This window comes from Pseudopodoces humilis, chromosome 15, assembly GCF_049639895.1.
Source record: "Pseudopodoces humilis isolate 2021_Gansu_Grassland_sample_001 chromosome 15, ASM4963989v1, whole genome shotgun sequence".
Classification (NCBI taxonomy): Eukaryota; Metazoa; Chordata; class Aves; order Passeriformes; family Paridae; genus Pseudopodoces; species Pseudopodoces humilis.
This window is the reverse complement of record NC_142214.1, coordinates 12,282,729-12,296,994: the sequence shown is the minus strand read 5'-3', so window position 1 is coordinate 12,296,994 and position 14,266 is coordinate 12,282,729. Positions and strand designations below refer to the sequence as shown.

At 39.6% G+C, this 14,266-nt stretch overlaps 1 protein-coding gene across 7 annotated transcripts in view; it reads right to left on the bottom strand.

Moving 5' to 3' along the window:
• Positions 1-14,024, bottom strand: part of TMEM164 (transmembrane protein 164) — a 46,028-nt gene extending 32,004 nt beyond the window's left edge. For 3 of the 7 annotated variants that reach the window (XM_014258795.2, XM_005530023.3, XM_014258796.2), the window contains exons 1-2: positions 13,686-13,881; positions 12,876-13,448 (exon numbers count right to left, since the gene is read on the bottom strand). In XM_014258795.2, coding sequence (XP_014114270.1) covers positions 12,876-13,241 — 366 coding nt within the window. In that variant the 5' untranslated portion in view covers positions 13,242-13,448; positions 13,686-13,881. The other 4 variants (XM_088062853.1, XM_088062855.1, XM_088062854.1 and 1 more) reach the window with 4 other exon arrangements.
• Between the last annotated feature and the right edge of the window lie 242 nt (positions 14,025-14,266).

Below are 14,266 nucleotides of genomic sequence, written 5' to 3'. Positions count from 1 at the left end.
AGAGAGGCAGCAATTAAATTTAATGGAATGTACCTCAAGACATTTTCTTAGTGAATACTGTTAAAATCCAATCAGTTTCTCTGAAGTCTTTAAAACGCAAGCACTTTCAACTCATTAGAGCAGGTTAAGGAGATAGAGAACATAACAGGTGCATGATTAGAATCACTAATGGATGTTTTTCTGTGCTAAGGGAAACAAAAAAGAAAAAAGTACATGCCAGAAAAATCTTATAAGAGCTCTGTATATCACTTTGCATGTAAGACCCATACAGCTTCTGGGAAAAGTGTCTAACACCTATTATGCTTACAATACCATTGTTGAATATTTTGGAATAAACTTTATTTACTAACTAAAGTTCCTTGAATGGTAGACTATATTTTCTCTTCTCTGGAAACCATAAATATCTTGTACGGCCCTCCTGTGATAAATATTTTTTCACATGTGACCTGTGTGTACGGTCAAACTTTTTAAACACTTCACGTTATATGTTAGCAAATGGAGATATTATATCTAGAGTCTCACCAGTCCATCTAGAGTTTAAATTTGAATATTTTATCATTTCCTTAAATTCAGAAATCTGACAGGGAATATATGTTATTGTTGAAGCATGGTTAATACTTCCAAGAAACAAATTCTGCTCTTCCAAGGGAGAATTCCATTTCTTTTTATCTCCTACATCTTAAAAAAACCAAAACCCTCCCACTCAAAATTAATCATTTTCTCTGTATGCAAAAAATAAACAAACTATAAATATGTCTTAATGACATTAGACTCTTGTTTTTCTAACACACTGCAGAGTGCTCCAACTGCTACATGGCAGAGCAGAAGCTATGATCTGAGTCTGAGTACTATCTGAATCTCAGCACTGGGGATTAAAACAGGTCACATTTAAAAAGGATGGCACTGTTACAAGGACTGAGATGACATACCAATTTAAATCACTTTACTACCATGGAGACAGGCAAAGAAGAGAAAAGAATTTACAGCTGATTATTTCAACTCTACTGAAAGAAACAGTTTCAAAACCTGATGAGGGGAAACACAACTATTTAACATTTTTAAGCATGAAAATCCATCTGTTAAAGGGATCCTTTGGAAAATAAGCCTAACTTCCATTTTTCATGGCAGCAGAGAAATCATAACCGGAATTTTTATGCTAAAAGTTTAGGATCATGGAAGAGATCTTCAAATGCTTCAGCTTTAGCAGCTTAATATCAACACTTTCTCTCTCCATATGTAGATACTTGCCATGATAAACAAATCTCAACCTATTGAAGGGAAATTTTAAAGGACACACTTGTATCTGATTTTCAAATGTCTGTATAACAGGTGTCATTACTCATTTCAGAGTATCAGCAGTCTTAAATACACAGTTCACAGCAGACAAGCTCATAAGCTCCAACACAAGCGTTCCCACACCGATCCTATAATCCTACTACTTTTCACTGTCACACTGGAAATCCAGTAATCCTGCCTTGCAGGAGGGAACAACTCTGTTCCATAAACCAAAGAATCCTGATCTAAAACAGCAGCAGGGCTGTGCAGAGCTCCCAGCCTCTGCTCTCCTGCAGAACTCCAGTTTTGGGGCACTGGGGTTCCCAGCCCACACCCCACCTGGCACTGCAGAGCTCCAGCAGACACAGGCAGTGTGTATGGTAAATCACAATGAAGGGGGTTCTCCTTGCCCAAGACAGAATAACTCAACTTTCAATTTAGAAGAAACACTAGGAAACAACTTCAATATCCCCCCTTCCTCTGTCAGTTCTGTCACCTGTTATGTTTTCACCTTACGAATTAAAGAAGAGCAAAAGAATTAGCCCAAAATGAAAAAAAGTAGCTATTTTGGATGGGGAAAATTAAGTACAAAATATATATTGTTGGATAGACTGGATTATGAGCATAGTTCTGACCACAGCCTTTCCTTTCCAACACTAAAAAAAAAAAGAAAAAAAAAGTTATGGGACATTTTCCACACAGGGATTAGTATCTCTAAAAGACTGCAGGCTAATGGGTGAGAGAAAGTACAAAATTGTGTGTGGCACTGAGGAAATTCAGAGATAAGAAGTCCTAGATGAGGACAATATTAAGAGTCACAATGGTTGAGTCTTTCAGAAGCACAGGACCAGGAGATTCTACAACAGTTCTCAGGTAGTAAATTGCAGAGAATCCCCTAACACTGGTTAATCCACAGAAGATCACTTCAACCTTGAGGACCCAGATGAAAAAATAAAATCACAAATTCTGTCACTATATTTCACAACTGCTCTGCAAAGCCATAAGAACAATTATCCACCCCCTTGGGAAATGCTTCTGGCATGAAGAACTGCTTGGCCAGCACTGCCTGGCATAAGTCCAGAGACAAAGGTCCACCACACATGACAGATCAGCATGGCTGGAGAGTCTAGGGACTCCAGTGTCCAGTACAGCACTAATTAACTATTCCTTCCTTGAGACAGGAGCTTATGGACACTGAACTCATGGCTGGTCTGAACTAACATAGCACTGGGCTGCAAACAGTTTCTGGTATTTCAAGCATTATATGTGCTGCAATTATCGCATTTATTTGGAGATACTAATGGTTTTGATTTTTTTTTAATTAATATAGAAATAGTTTTATTCAAGAAACCTATTTTACAGTTTGCATATCTGGACTTCTACAATGGGTAAGTGCACCATTTTAAAGAAATGGAAAAAAGTGCACAAACCATCAAACATAGCTGGTTTCCCATTTTACATTTACTGCTAGATTGAAACCAGTATGGAAACACTCTTCTTGTTCTATCATTGCAATTTTTTAATCCAACAGTCCCTCTACAATACATCTGTAGTTAGCTACTACCTACAGTAGCTAAAATCTACAATACCAGAATGCCTGCAAACATTTTTCCCATGGATTATGAACCATGACTTACCTAAAAACAGCTGATGAGAGGCTGTGGAACATGCTAGATTTATGTCTATGAAAATTCTCAGAGGCTGACAAGGTTATGTGTATCTAGATACACATATTATGTTACAGGTTCCTAAAGCTTTGAGACCATTTCCGTAAGTCAGAAAATGGTTTGAGACCATTTCCATTTGTCAGCTGCAAATTTTCATTTGCCTAATATTTCCTAGTTTCTTTGACATGTCAGCATGCCGTTAGTTGTAGTAATCAAAATTTCAAAAATAAAAACTAGTAAAAATATCACAAGTTGCTGTCCTGTCCAAAGATACACAGAATCTTTTGCTCAAAAAGAGTTTAACAGCAATATTGTCTCTGAAGAAAAATACCTCTTCAAATGTCTATTAATTGAATGCTATTGCCTCACTCTAGGCGTTACATAGGGAGAGCTCACTTATTTATTTGTTTGGTCCTGAGTTGGCTGCATCTCTGCTTTTCGTTTATTCCAGACCATTCAAAATCTCTACAAAATACAATAGTATTTTAACTTTGACACTAATTTTCAGTCAGTACACTGAGGCAAAGAGTGCAGTCAAAACTTGTCATGAAAGGCTTTTCTTCTACCAGTCCTAGCCCTGCTGAGACAGAAGCATGCATAATAAAGACCATCTTGTTTGATCAAAAACCTGAAGAGATAAAAGACAATTCAAAAGGTATTGGAGAAGAACAGAGCAAGTCACACAATTGCAACCATTCCAGATGTAACATCACAGTATCACTCATGGAATGAGTGGGAACACTTAGGGATGTCTGAGCAGTTTCTGGCAGAAGACAGCTGAGAACATTGCCCCTCAAACCCCTGCACCTGTGGCACATATATCATTTACCTTTCAGAACAGCAAGTTGTCTATGAGCAGCCCATTTGATTTAGTACCTCCCTGCAGAAGACTGGAAACACATCCTTCTTTTTCAAACATTTCAGTCATGATTACTTAACCAGATCATAAACTGATTGGTTTATTGTACTATTTCAAAAACTTGAAGAGGTTATATTTTAATTTCTACTGGCAATATTCAGAGCAATATGAAAATTCATGGAAACTGGATTCATTCAAAACTGGAATGAATTTGAAACCAAAAGGAACAAAACAGATAGAGATAGGCTTTAATAAATCTGCATTGAAATAAAAATTTCACTTAGGTCTATCTGTTAGGTCTATCAAAGTACTCACCAGAGCAGAACAGATTAAAAGGTATGTTTAAAAGGCTAAGATACAGTGAAGTACACTTACCTCAGGGTGGTAAGTGTAAGAGTACTTTACTGTACCTATGAAAATCATCCATTTTCCCTCACAATAAAGCAAGGAAGATCCAAGTAGATGGACAATTTAAAATATGTAAAAGATTTTGTAAATCAACTCTAAAATTAATTTTTAAGTAAGTTCAAAGCAATCATTCTATCATTTATCAGAAACCAGTAATTTAACAACTCCATCAAGCAGCTTTGAGTCAGCATTTCTTCCTGTACAAACTATCAAGTCAGAATAGAACAGCCATTCTTTAAAAGCCATCACTTGCTTTCTAAAAGGGAATTGAAATAAAAAATAAAAATAAAAATCATATGTGGTTTGACAAGTTCAAACTGCTAAACCTTGGGAAAAGAAAAAAAAAAAAGATATACCAAAAGATGTTGCATGCTAATTGCTAAATAGGAGCAAGTTGAATATACTTAATATTTTAGCATTAAAATCACCACTGCCTCACTGCAGCTGTCAGGTAGGTTCAGGGATTAATGTGTCCTATGTTATCTAGTGCTAAGGATATTCATGATTCAAAGTAACACTGCTGGCAGAGCATTAAAAAATATTGCAGTAAAAGTAGTTTCTGTGTTACATAAATCAGACTGGAATACAACAAGCTGCCTGTCCCTGGTTCCAACCCCCCAGCTTCCCAGTTCTACCCAACGATGGAAGACCTGTAGCAAGCTGAACAGCTTCTATCCTCTACAATCTAACATACTGTAAATGATACACGTTCATTGGGACATTCTAGATTAGTCTCCCCTTCCATGGGCTTTGTTTACTCAGCAAACCCATATTCACCTTCTTCCCCTTCAGAGTCTTAGGTGAAAGACTTCTAGACTTCTCATAGTTCAGGATTAATTATTAACACATGACACAGGTCTTTCTATGAGTGCATTAGCTATCACTCCTTAGGAATTAGTATTTCAGAGGTCACTGAAGTTACTTTTCCTTTTTCTCTAACTACTGTCTGCTCCAGTGCTTCACTAGTAGTGGGTTCCTTCATTCCCCATGCTTAAATCAGTGCTTAAAGAAAACTTGACAATTAAAAACATACCTAAGGTTAAAGAACAAAGAGGCTGAATTTAAAAAATAAATCCTAATTCAAATTTCTTAAGAAAATTTCATTTACACTGAATTTAGATTAACTTGCATCTCCTTCTGTCAGTGACACACGAGTTCACAAGATTCTCATGTGCATACACTCTTTTGTTAGTTTCCCATCTGAACAGGATGATTTGTATTGGTTGCCTACAAAAGCAAAATCATCATAGAAAAGCCCTGATCTACACTGCCTTGAGTCACCAACACCTTTTTTCTTGTCACAGTTAAAAATTCCTCATTTTGTAGGATTTTCCAACAGAAATTTTTAAGTCTTTAAAAACACAAGACAGTAACTAATAGCCTTACTACAGCCAACTTTTACCAATGAAATAGTAACACAATCCATAAAAAGCTAAGGCATACAACATTCTATTCCTGATAATTTAAGTTTGCATTTCACTAATCAACAAAGTATTATAATACAAACCATTACATTTGCTTGACACTATTTACTTGGCCATCTGAATTAACATAAACCCTCACCACATCAATCTAAAGCCCTGAAGAAGTGCCACCAGAATTATGAGTCCCATTACACGGCAGGTTTCAAATTTGTGGCACAGGACTTGCTCCTGGTGAACACTGACACAGTTCAAATTGCTGCAGGGGATGTGGCTGGTATACAATGATCAGTACACCACAGTACTTTACACTTCAGTAAAAATCATCTGTGACTGGGACTGTCGACGTTGACAGCAGGCCAAGGAGACAGTGAACAAGGCCTTCTTAGACTGGAAATCATGAGAAGAATGACATCCCAGCCCCTGGAATCTATAAGGTGTCCAGTGTGGTTACCACTACTGTTTTCATTCACCACTCCACTGAAATCCTGATAGCATCAGGCAGCTACTCCTGAAACATCAGTTTAAGTTACCAGCAAACAACCTATAGGGAATGGTGTGTGAAACTGCCAAATAGGATAAAAAAATCCATCCTAAAAATATATTTCAGCCAACATCAACACATCATAGCACTGGACAGTACATTGAAACAATTATTAATAGCTCTGTTCTGGAAAAAAAATCAAGACAGAAGAAAAAAGAAACAAAAAGAGGCCTTTATCTCCCTAATATGTTGCTCAAACTACATATGTCACACTTTGAATGATATATGCTTTAAATCTATGATGATGTCATCATAACAAACCAATATCTAGTTACCTAATCATTCATCTAGTGGCCTTTAGATAACACTCAGTGTAAATATTTGGGGTCGGAGAAAGCTAAGAATTTTCATCCAGTTTCCAGTCATGCAGTTCCTACTTCTGCTTAGAGAGCAAGATATCCCTTGTCAACTCCCCACTTTTTATATTCTTTTCTCCTAAGAGTATTCAGAATAAAGGAGAGAATTATCTAAAAATGCATTAAAGCCTGAAGCACATGAGTATTTCCAAATTCTAGCAACTTCAAAACAAAGGCTTAACTAAGAGCTTTAGACTCCAGTTCCTGAACTAGAACATTCACCAGCACCATAACAAGTTCCTGTGGTCCCAGTCACCTGGACTAAAGCTTAGGATAAAACAACACTGGTGAAATCTTGCTTAAATTAAAAAGGCTGGTCCATAACCTCTTTAAACAAGAAAACTGAATCACAGCCTTAGGACACATTTGCTATGCTCTTTATACTAAATAAAAAATTAGTCTTATTTCTGACTAAGAAACCTTGGCTTGCCTCATACTAATATTTCCCCATTTCTCTACTATATGCTAGGATTGACTAAAAGTAAACACAATGGTGAAACAAAGTATATACAGTGTCAGAGCTATCACAGAAATGCTTTTCATCAGTCCTATATGTAATTATTACAATAATTGCAGTATCAGTAAAACCCTCTAAACTTAAGTTGATAGTGTTTTTAAACACAACAAAATCATTGCTTAAAAATAAGACAAATAAAACAAATTAAGATAAAAGTAACAATTAAGGAAAAACCTGGGAACCAGGGGCAGATTAAACTATCCAAGCATGTCCAGTTGTTCTGAAGGCCAGACCAATGGCTTTGGAGCACTGCAGACCCAGGATAAAGGAACTGATGGATTGTCTCCTGAGCTGTCACTTCTTATCTGTGTCCCTGAGGCTGCTGTCCTGGAAGGAAAATGCACTCCTTCGCAAGAAATGAAGCTTGCCACCAAGAAACACTGGTGCTGTCAGTGCTTTAATTCTTCTTCATCAGCCCTTTTTCACCACACTCCAGCATAAATATCCTCTCTAGCCTTCAGCTGTAAGGAAAAGCATCACAAGTTAACTTGCAGCTGTAAAAAGAAAAACTTATGTTCATGGACTTACATTTTGAAAAATGTATATGTATTCATAGGAAATTTTGTCCCTTTAATTCAAGGTTTTGGAGAGACAGAACATTTAAAAAATTACACAATTTAACTGATTCTTCCAAATATTACAAAGCATTTAGGAACCATGCAAATTAAAAGAAAAAAAAGAGGAAGTAAGTAATTAATTAGATATAGTTTGGGACACACTCCCACATGATGCAGGATTTAGTCAAGCTATGTTTATTATGTAAGGTCTGAAAACAGCCCATTGTTTCAAAAAACAGTAACCTCTTCTGCAGAGGACAGAAAGGATCCAGGTCTCTAAAGAAGTCAGAACTGGAAATAATGAACTGAAATAGTGAACACAGAATTTAGTACTTACTGAGCTGTAGATGCACTTAAGACTCTATTTATGTAGACATCAGACCAAGATCACTGGGTGAAACCTATACTTCTTTCCACCTATTGCTTCCCCTTTACATTTACGTCTCTTTGCATAAAAAGATCACCAAAGCAATAACTCAACAAAACAGATGTTTCCTACAAACACTTTTCTTTATTCTAAACAAATGTCAGTCCTTAACTGGCTGAAGTGAAATAATTCAGTGAAGAACTGGAAGGGAATTACAGCAACTGACCAGCTGAGAATTTACCACTGAGAAATTATTCTTGCAAAACTCTTTCTAGAATAAAATAGAATTACAAAATTTATTTTAAGATTGGTATTAAACCACCATTCTGGAAGAAGGCCTAGACATACTAAAATCAAGTACAAAATCCACAACAGTTTACAAGGACAGCTGGCTGCACCAATAATTTTAGGATTAGGCTACAGTCATGTTTCTGTCACTTCCTTAAGGTTTCAATAAAATGATACACAGACAGTTTTAATTTCTACAGACTGGTGAGTCATAACTCTCAGTATTTAAAACTGAAAATATTTTTAAAAAGAAAAACATTATTATAGTCACATAATCATTAAGGTGGGGAACGACCTTTTGAGATCACTTCAGCCTACCAGTGTTACCTACAAGCTCTGCTTTAGATTACTTTTTCCTTACTTTTTTCTTTTTTTGGTCACAAGTTTCTCTTCTGCAATACAGGCTAATTTTAGCTCTGGCTCCAGTCTACACTTAATCTTAATTGCCTGTTAGCTCCAGCTGGGTGTCTCCAGAACATCAAGAGATACCTGTGTTTATTTATTTGCATTAAGTTACCTTGATTGTGAATAGTAGCTTGAAAATTCTGTGTGCCAAATTACAAACTGGGGGTACAGGAAGAAATAATAGAAAACGAGTTTTTTATATAAATTCTAACTTCTCCTTCACTAAAGCTGAGCTGAGAACTGCTACGTGAACATAAGGGTTTTGACTGAAAAGTAATGTCTTAGGTTACAATGTAAGATGTTACCAAAAGTATGCATTCCTTTATGGTCTGCTAGAACCAGGTGGGGCAGTGCTCTTTATTTTTTTCATGACCTATGCTCCCTCCAGGGGAATATCTTCTATTAATAAGACACTGAGTCTCACTCCATGACTGATAAAAATTACATCATCCCATAGTGAGATGTTCTGCCCAGGGAGAGGAGCCAAGCATTCCTATCTGGATATAATCTGAGTTTGGAACACCTCGTGCAGCCTTTTTCCACTGGATTCCCAGAGGAAGACAAAACCCTTCTACATCACCACTGGACCTTCAGAGAAAAACCACACCCTTCTACAGCATCACTGTTTCAACAGAACCACATCACTCCAAGAGGACTGCAGCCACCATTTAATAGGACTGCTACCAACACCCAGACCAACAGCATGTCAGGCTGTATTCTGACTCTCTCAGTGTTTTTGTACTTTGTACTAATAAAATGCATTTATTTTAATTTTCTTATTAAATTGTAATTCTGACTTGGAATCTCTCACTGGTTTGCTTTCAAACTAGTACAAGTTAAAAAAAACAAAAAAAAAACTATAAAGAATACAGAACATGTAAAGAAAAATGGTTTTGAAATCATTTGGTTTGACATTGCAAAGAGTTGAATTTTCCTTTCACCTCACTAAAGCAATGCTCGTAGACAGGGACACAACACTCGTACATACAATTCTCAACAAGCACACTCTGGCTGCTGCTCAAAGTCTTCTTCACAAAGCTTGCAAAGAAATCAATAATGCTATATTCGGATCTTGAGGGAATCCTTCTTGCACTGCTCAATCAGAAACTTCAACGATTTCTATCACATAGCCTATTTCATTACCACAGTGTTGTCCCCTAAAATACTAGAAAGGATTAATGTCTTGAACATATAACACCTGGTTCCTTAAACATACGTTGATTTTTGTTTCCTGCTATGGAAAGGCAGGAAAGGTTTTGAACAGCCTAAAGATTGAATGTTTCCCTTTTGTCAGATCTGCAGCAGCTCTGGTCCAATCAAATTGCTACTCCTAAAAAGTGGCTGTGGCCTGTGGCTTGTTTTTGTTTTCTTTTTTAACAGAGGTATTCAAATAACTTTCACAAAGACCATTTTTTATGTAAAGAGTTTAGTATGCATTCCTTCACATACTTCTCCCCTTGCTTCCCCTTGCTCCCCTTCCCCACACAATAACACCATGCTGTACAAACAAACCCCATCCCCATCCTAGAGCTGGCAGAGAAACTGCGCCAGTTTCCATTTGCCCTTGTTACCAAATATATATATAATTTTTTAAGACTTGAAGGATTTCTCTCTCAGTGATGCTGCATCCATAACACTGGTGAAAAAACACCCTTCCTCCTCCAAAAGCTAAGCAAGAAGCCAAAACCCAGAACAGGAAATGAGTGCCATGGCTTCTAGGCAATTCAACCAGATGACAGGATGGCAACAAATTCTGGGAAGCTGATGAACCATAAGACCTGTTGAGGCAGTTAAATATATCCACTTGATCAACACTTCATCCTTGCAATGTCACATCTAAACTAGTTCTTTCCACTTACAAAAAGAGTTGAACACAGATTGGCATGATAGGCAGAAATCAGATACCTAGTCAGAATAGACCCATTTCTAAAATTCAGTAGCCATTATATTACAGTTTTGTCTTCCCAAATGCACACACATCTAACTTCCATTATACTTTGATTTCATTTCAGTCTCATGTCTTTTAAGACCAGGACTTCTGCTTTTATGCAGGGAAAATCTGAAGTGCAATTTTCAGTTTCAAATATTTTTGGCTCAGAGCCCAGTCTTTGTTGCTGAGGTGAAACAGTCTGTTATAGAAAATGAAAACAGAAATAGACTAGAAGAAGAGACCTTTACCAACAGCTACTGTTGGCTTCCCTTTGAAGTGATCTTGATTGTTGTAGCACATTTCATCTCTTCACCTTCTACTTTGTTCATTACATTATTTAGACACAGCAGGATTATGTACACACTACTGCAAGAACAGAAGTGAATTTCATATATTTCATCTTACAAATCTATTGTCCTCAGCAAATTCAGGCTAGAAAAAAACCAATGTTCTCAAGATTCCAACTATGTATTACTTGTCTGCTGGTGGAGATCATTGACTATCTTTGGATCTAATTCTCTTTTTCTGCTGAAAGCCACTGGTTTTACCGTTACTTTCTTTCTCTACATTAAGCCCAGGCCTATTTCTAATACATCTTTTTGAGGATGAAGCAGCATGACTTCTACATTTTGCTGATATGCTCACCTTCTCAATTTCACAAATGCTGGAACACCATTTCTAGTGAATTATTAGCGTAGGATTGTTTTTAAAACTTCACAATTAATCAAAACGAGATTTGACTAAGAGCTTAACTCTTAACAGACTCAATCTCCCTTTCAGGAGGCATTATTGAAAGAGGTGAACAGAACTAGCCGCCCCAGGTCTGTGTATGCATTCAGATGAATACTTATCATTAACATCATAACATAAAGACAATTATGCTTTCAAATCCTGTTAATATATCCTCCCCTCTTTTCCAGAGAATTAATAGGAAAATTTCCCAGTTATCACTGAGTACTGCCTAGAAAGAATGTTGCTGTATTATTTTATTTTAATTATTTCTGCATAGTCCTTGCATATCTTCACTCCCTATACTGACTGACTGATTTCACAACAATCCTTATCACTTCAAGGGAAGGAAATCTCCTATGCTGTAAATTACTGAGCAAACACTGCATCACAGCCTAGGAATTTACATAACCTACTAATTATTTCTGGAACTGTAAATTAATTGCTGTAAAGGACTTGAATATTGCTGTAGCAGCTTGTTCCCCTCCCTGCCCTCCCCTTGCCTTGAAATAAAACCCATCTGCCTCAAACTGCTGGAACAACAAGAAAAGATGTTTCCTTGCCTTTTAGGAAATGCTCTCCAGGTGTGAATTCAACAACTGGCTAGATCTGATTCAGCCCAGATCACCTCACATACTGCAGTGGGAGACACAGAATGGCACTGATCTGATTTTCATCTGTTATTGATTTTAGACAGACATTGCTATCATGGCAACTTTTATGAAAATCTTTTTGACATTCTTAGATTAATTCTTGACCTTGAACTATTTAAGCTATTTAATGTTAAGGGTAGAAAATTAGCAAAATAATTTTTGACATCTCCCACAATCCTTAACAAGCTGATAGTTAACTACATGCACAGGACTATTAACACAGCTTATAAGCTTTAGATAGCCCAGTTCAGCAACTGGTTTTGTATCCATTATTGTGAAATCTACTCAAACTGCATACACATCAACAAACATGCCACAAGTCATTAAAGGCATATTAGGCCACATCAGTTTGTTCACCCCACACATGAGAAGCAGGGAACACTTGTATTCAGCCTCTAAAATTAGAAAGGTAAATCAACATTATCTGCACAATGAGTAATTTGTTTCTCCAACACCTTCACAAAATACAAACAAACCCCTAGAAGGCACTTGCTTGAAAAAGCTGCACGTAAATTACATAGCTGGTTTTGCATTAATCTTGTTTTCATTGGATTTGCTGCAAATTTTAGCACTGCTGTCAGTGAAAACAGCACCTTCTGTTCTTGAAGCAAGGATCAGGTGAAGGCAAGTGATGAGAAAGCCTTAATTACACTTTCAACTGGAGATTCAGACATTAGCTATAGCTACAATTTCACCTTTTCATCTGTCTTGGTTTTGTTTTCATATAGATTTCAATTCAACTGATTAAAAAGAAAAGTTTTAAAATATTTATACCATTCTCGGCATTTCTACTTTGCTAGGCACTTTTGGTCCACAAACTGACTATGGGGGGGGAAAAAATACTGTTTTGCAAGTACATCACAAAAGCAAACTGTCAGGTGACCCTGCACAAGCCTTACCTGCATCATAGTGACCACATGGCAGGGATTCAGGAGGTAAATGACAGTTCTGGTGGCAAATTTGAATCCCAGCTCCAGCCCAAAGATGAGACAGAGCAGCACCAGCAGAAGGTTTTTGCCCAGGCTCTCCTGCTTAGTCTGGCGCTGCTGCAGCAGATTCTCCAGCTCCTGGACATGCTGCTGCCTGAGCTTCCACAGGGACACGAGGATCTCCATGGCGCCCACACTGAGGAAGACCAAACTCTCCAGCAAGCGCTGCTGGCCGGAGAGAAAGGCGGCGCATTCCGGCCCTCCATTGCCGGCAAAGCTGGGGTCCACCCCTCCATACACCCAGTCCAAAAGGTTGTGGAGGCTGTATCGAGGCATAGCGGGACGGTACCTCTTCTCCAGGAACAAGACGGGAGGAGCAAGACGGAATCAAAGCCAAAATATTTCCGGACAGACGAAGCACGAAACACCAAGACGCTCCCGCTGCAGCCCTTCCTTGGCAGGCTCCGGGAGAAGTGGCAGCTCTGCCTGGGGCACGGGCAGTTCTTCCCTTCCGCTGCCCGGAGGAGTCCCGCACGCAGCAGCCTGAGGGGAGATAGAGGCCACAGCTGCGGAGCTGGTCTAGTCCCAGGTCCAGACGCCCCAGCCCAGGATCCCACCTCTTCCCGCCCGGCTCTGCCACCCACTGCTTGCCCTTTCCTCCCCGCCTGGGCTGCTCTTACCCGCGGCCAGCGCCGTACCCAGCCCCCTCAGCCCGCCCCTCTGTCCCTCCGCAGCCCCCCACCTGCGCATCCCCTGCATCCCCGGGCGCGGGCTTGGTACCTCCGCGGGCGGGCGGGTGTCAAGGAGCGGCAGGCCCGGCGCCCCCGGCCATGGCGCCGGCCCTGGCGAGGGACGGGAAAGAGGAAGCACCACTACGCTCAGCGGCAGCACCGGCACAGCCGAGACTCCGGGCCCGAGCGGGCGGGCCGCTCCCCGGGGTTGGCCCAGCCCTTGGCCGCCGCCGCAGCATCACCCCACCGACGTGCCTGACTCACGCCGAAAAATGGACGAGTCCCCCGAATTGGCTGCGCCCGGCAGCCCGCTCCTCCCTCTTTCGCGGCTGCGCCCGCCTCCCTCCGCTCCCCGCAGCCTCTCTTCGCCGCCGCGGCCGCTGCTCCGTTGGCGGGTGCGCGCTCTCTGTCCACGGCCCCTTCCCGCCTGTTGCCGCTGATTTCGCGCGGCTGCCCTCCTTCCTTCTCCTCCTCCTTATCGTAGCTGCCCGCGGTTCGACTCCCCGTGCCACCGGCCGGGAGGGGAGCAAGGACTGGGCACAACTCTGCACGCCCGTCAGCGCGATCCTGTTCGCCGACCCGATCGGCAGCGACCTTAACTAGATAAACGAGTTTTTCAAGTGTCGTTAC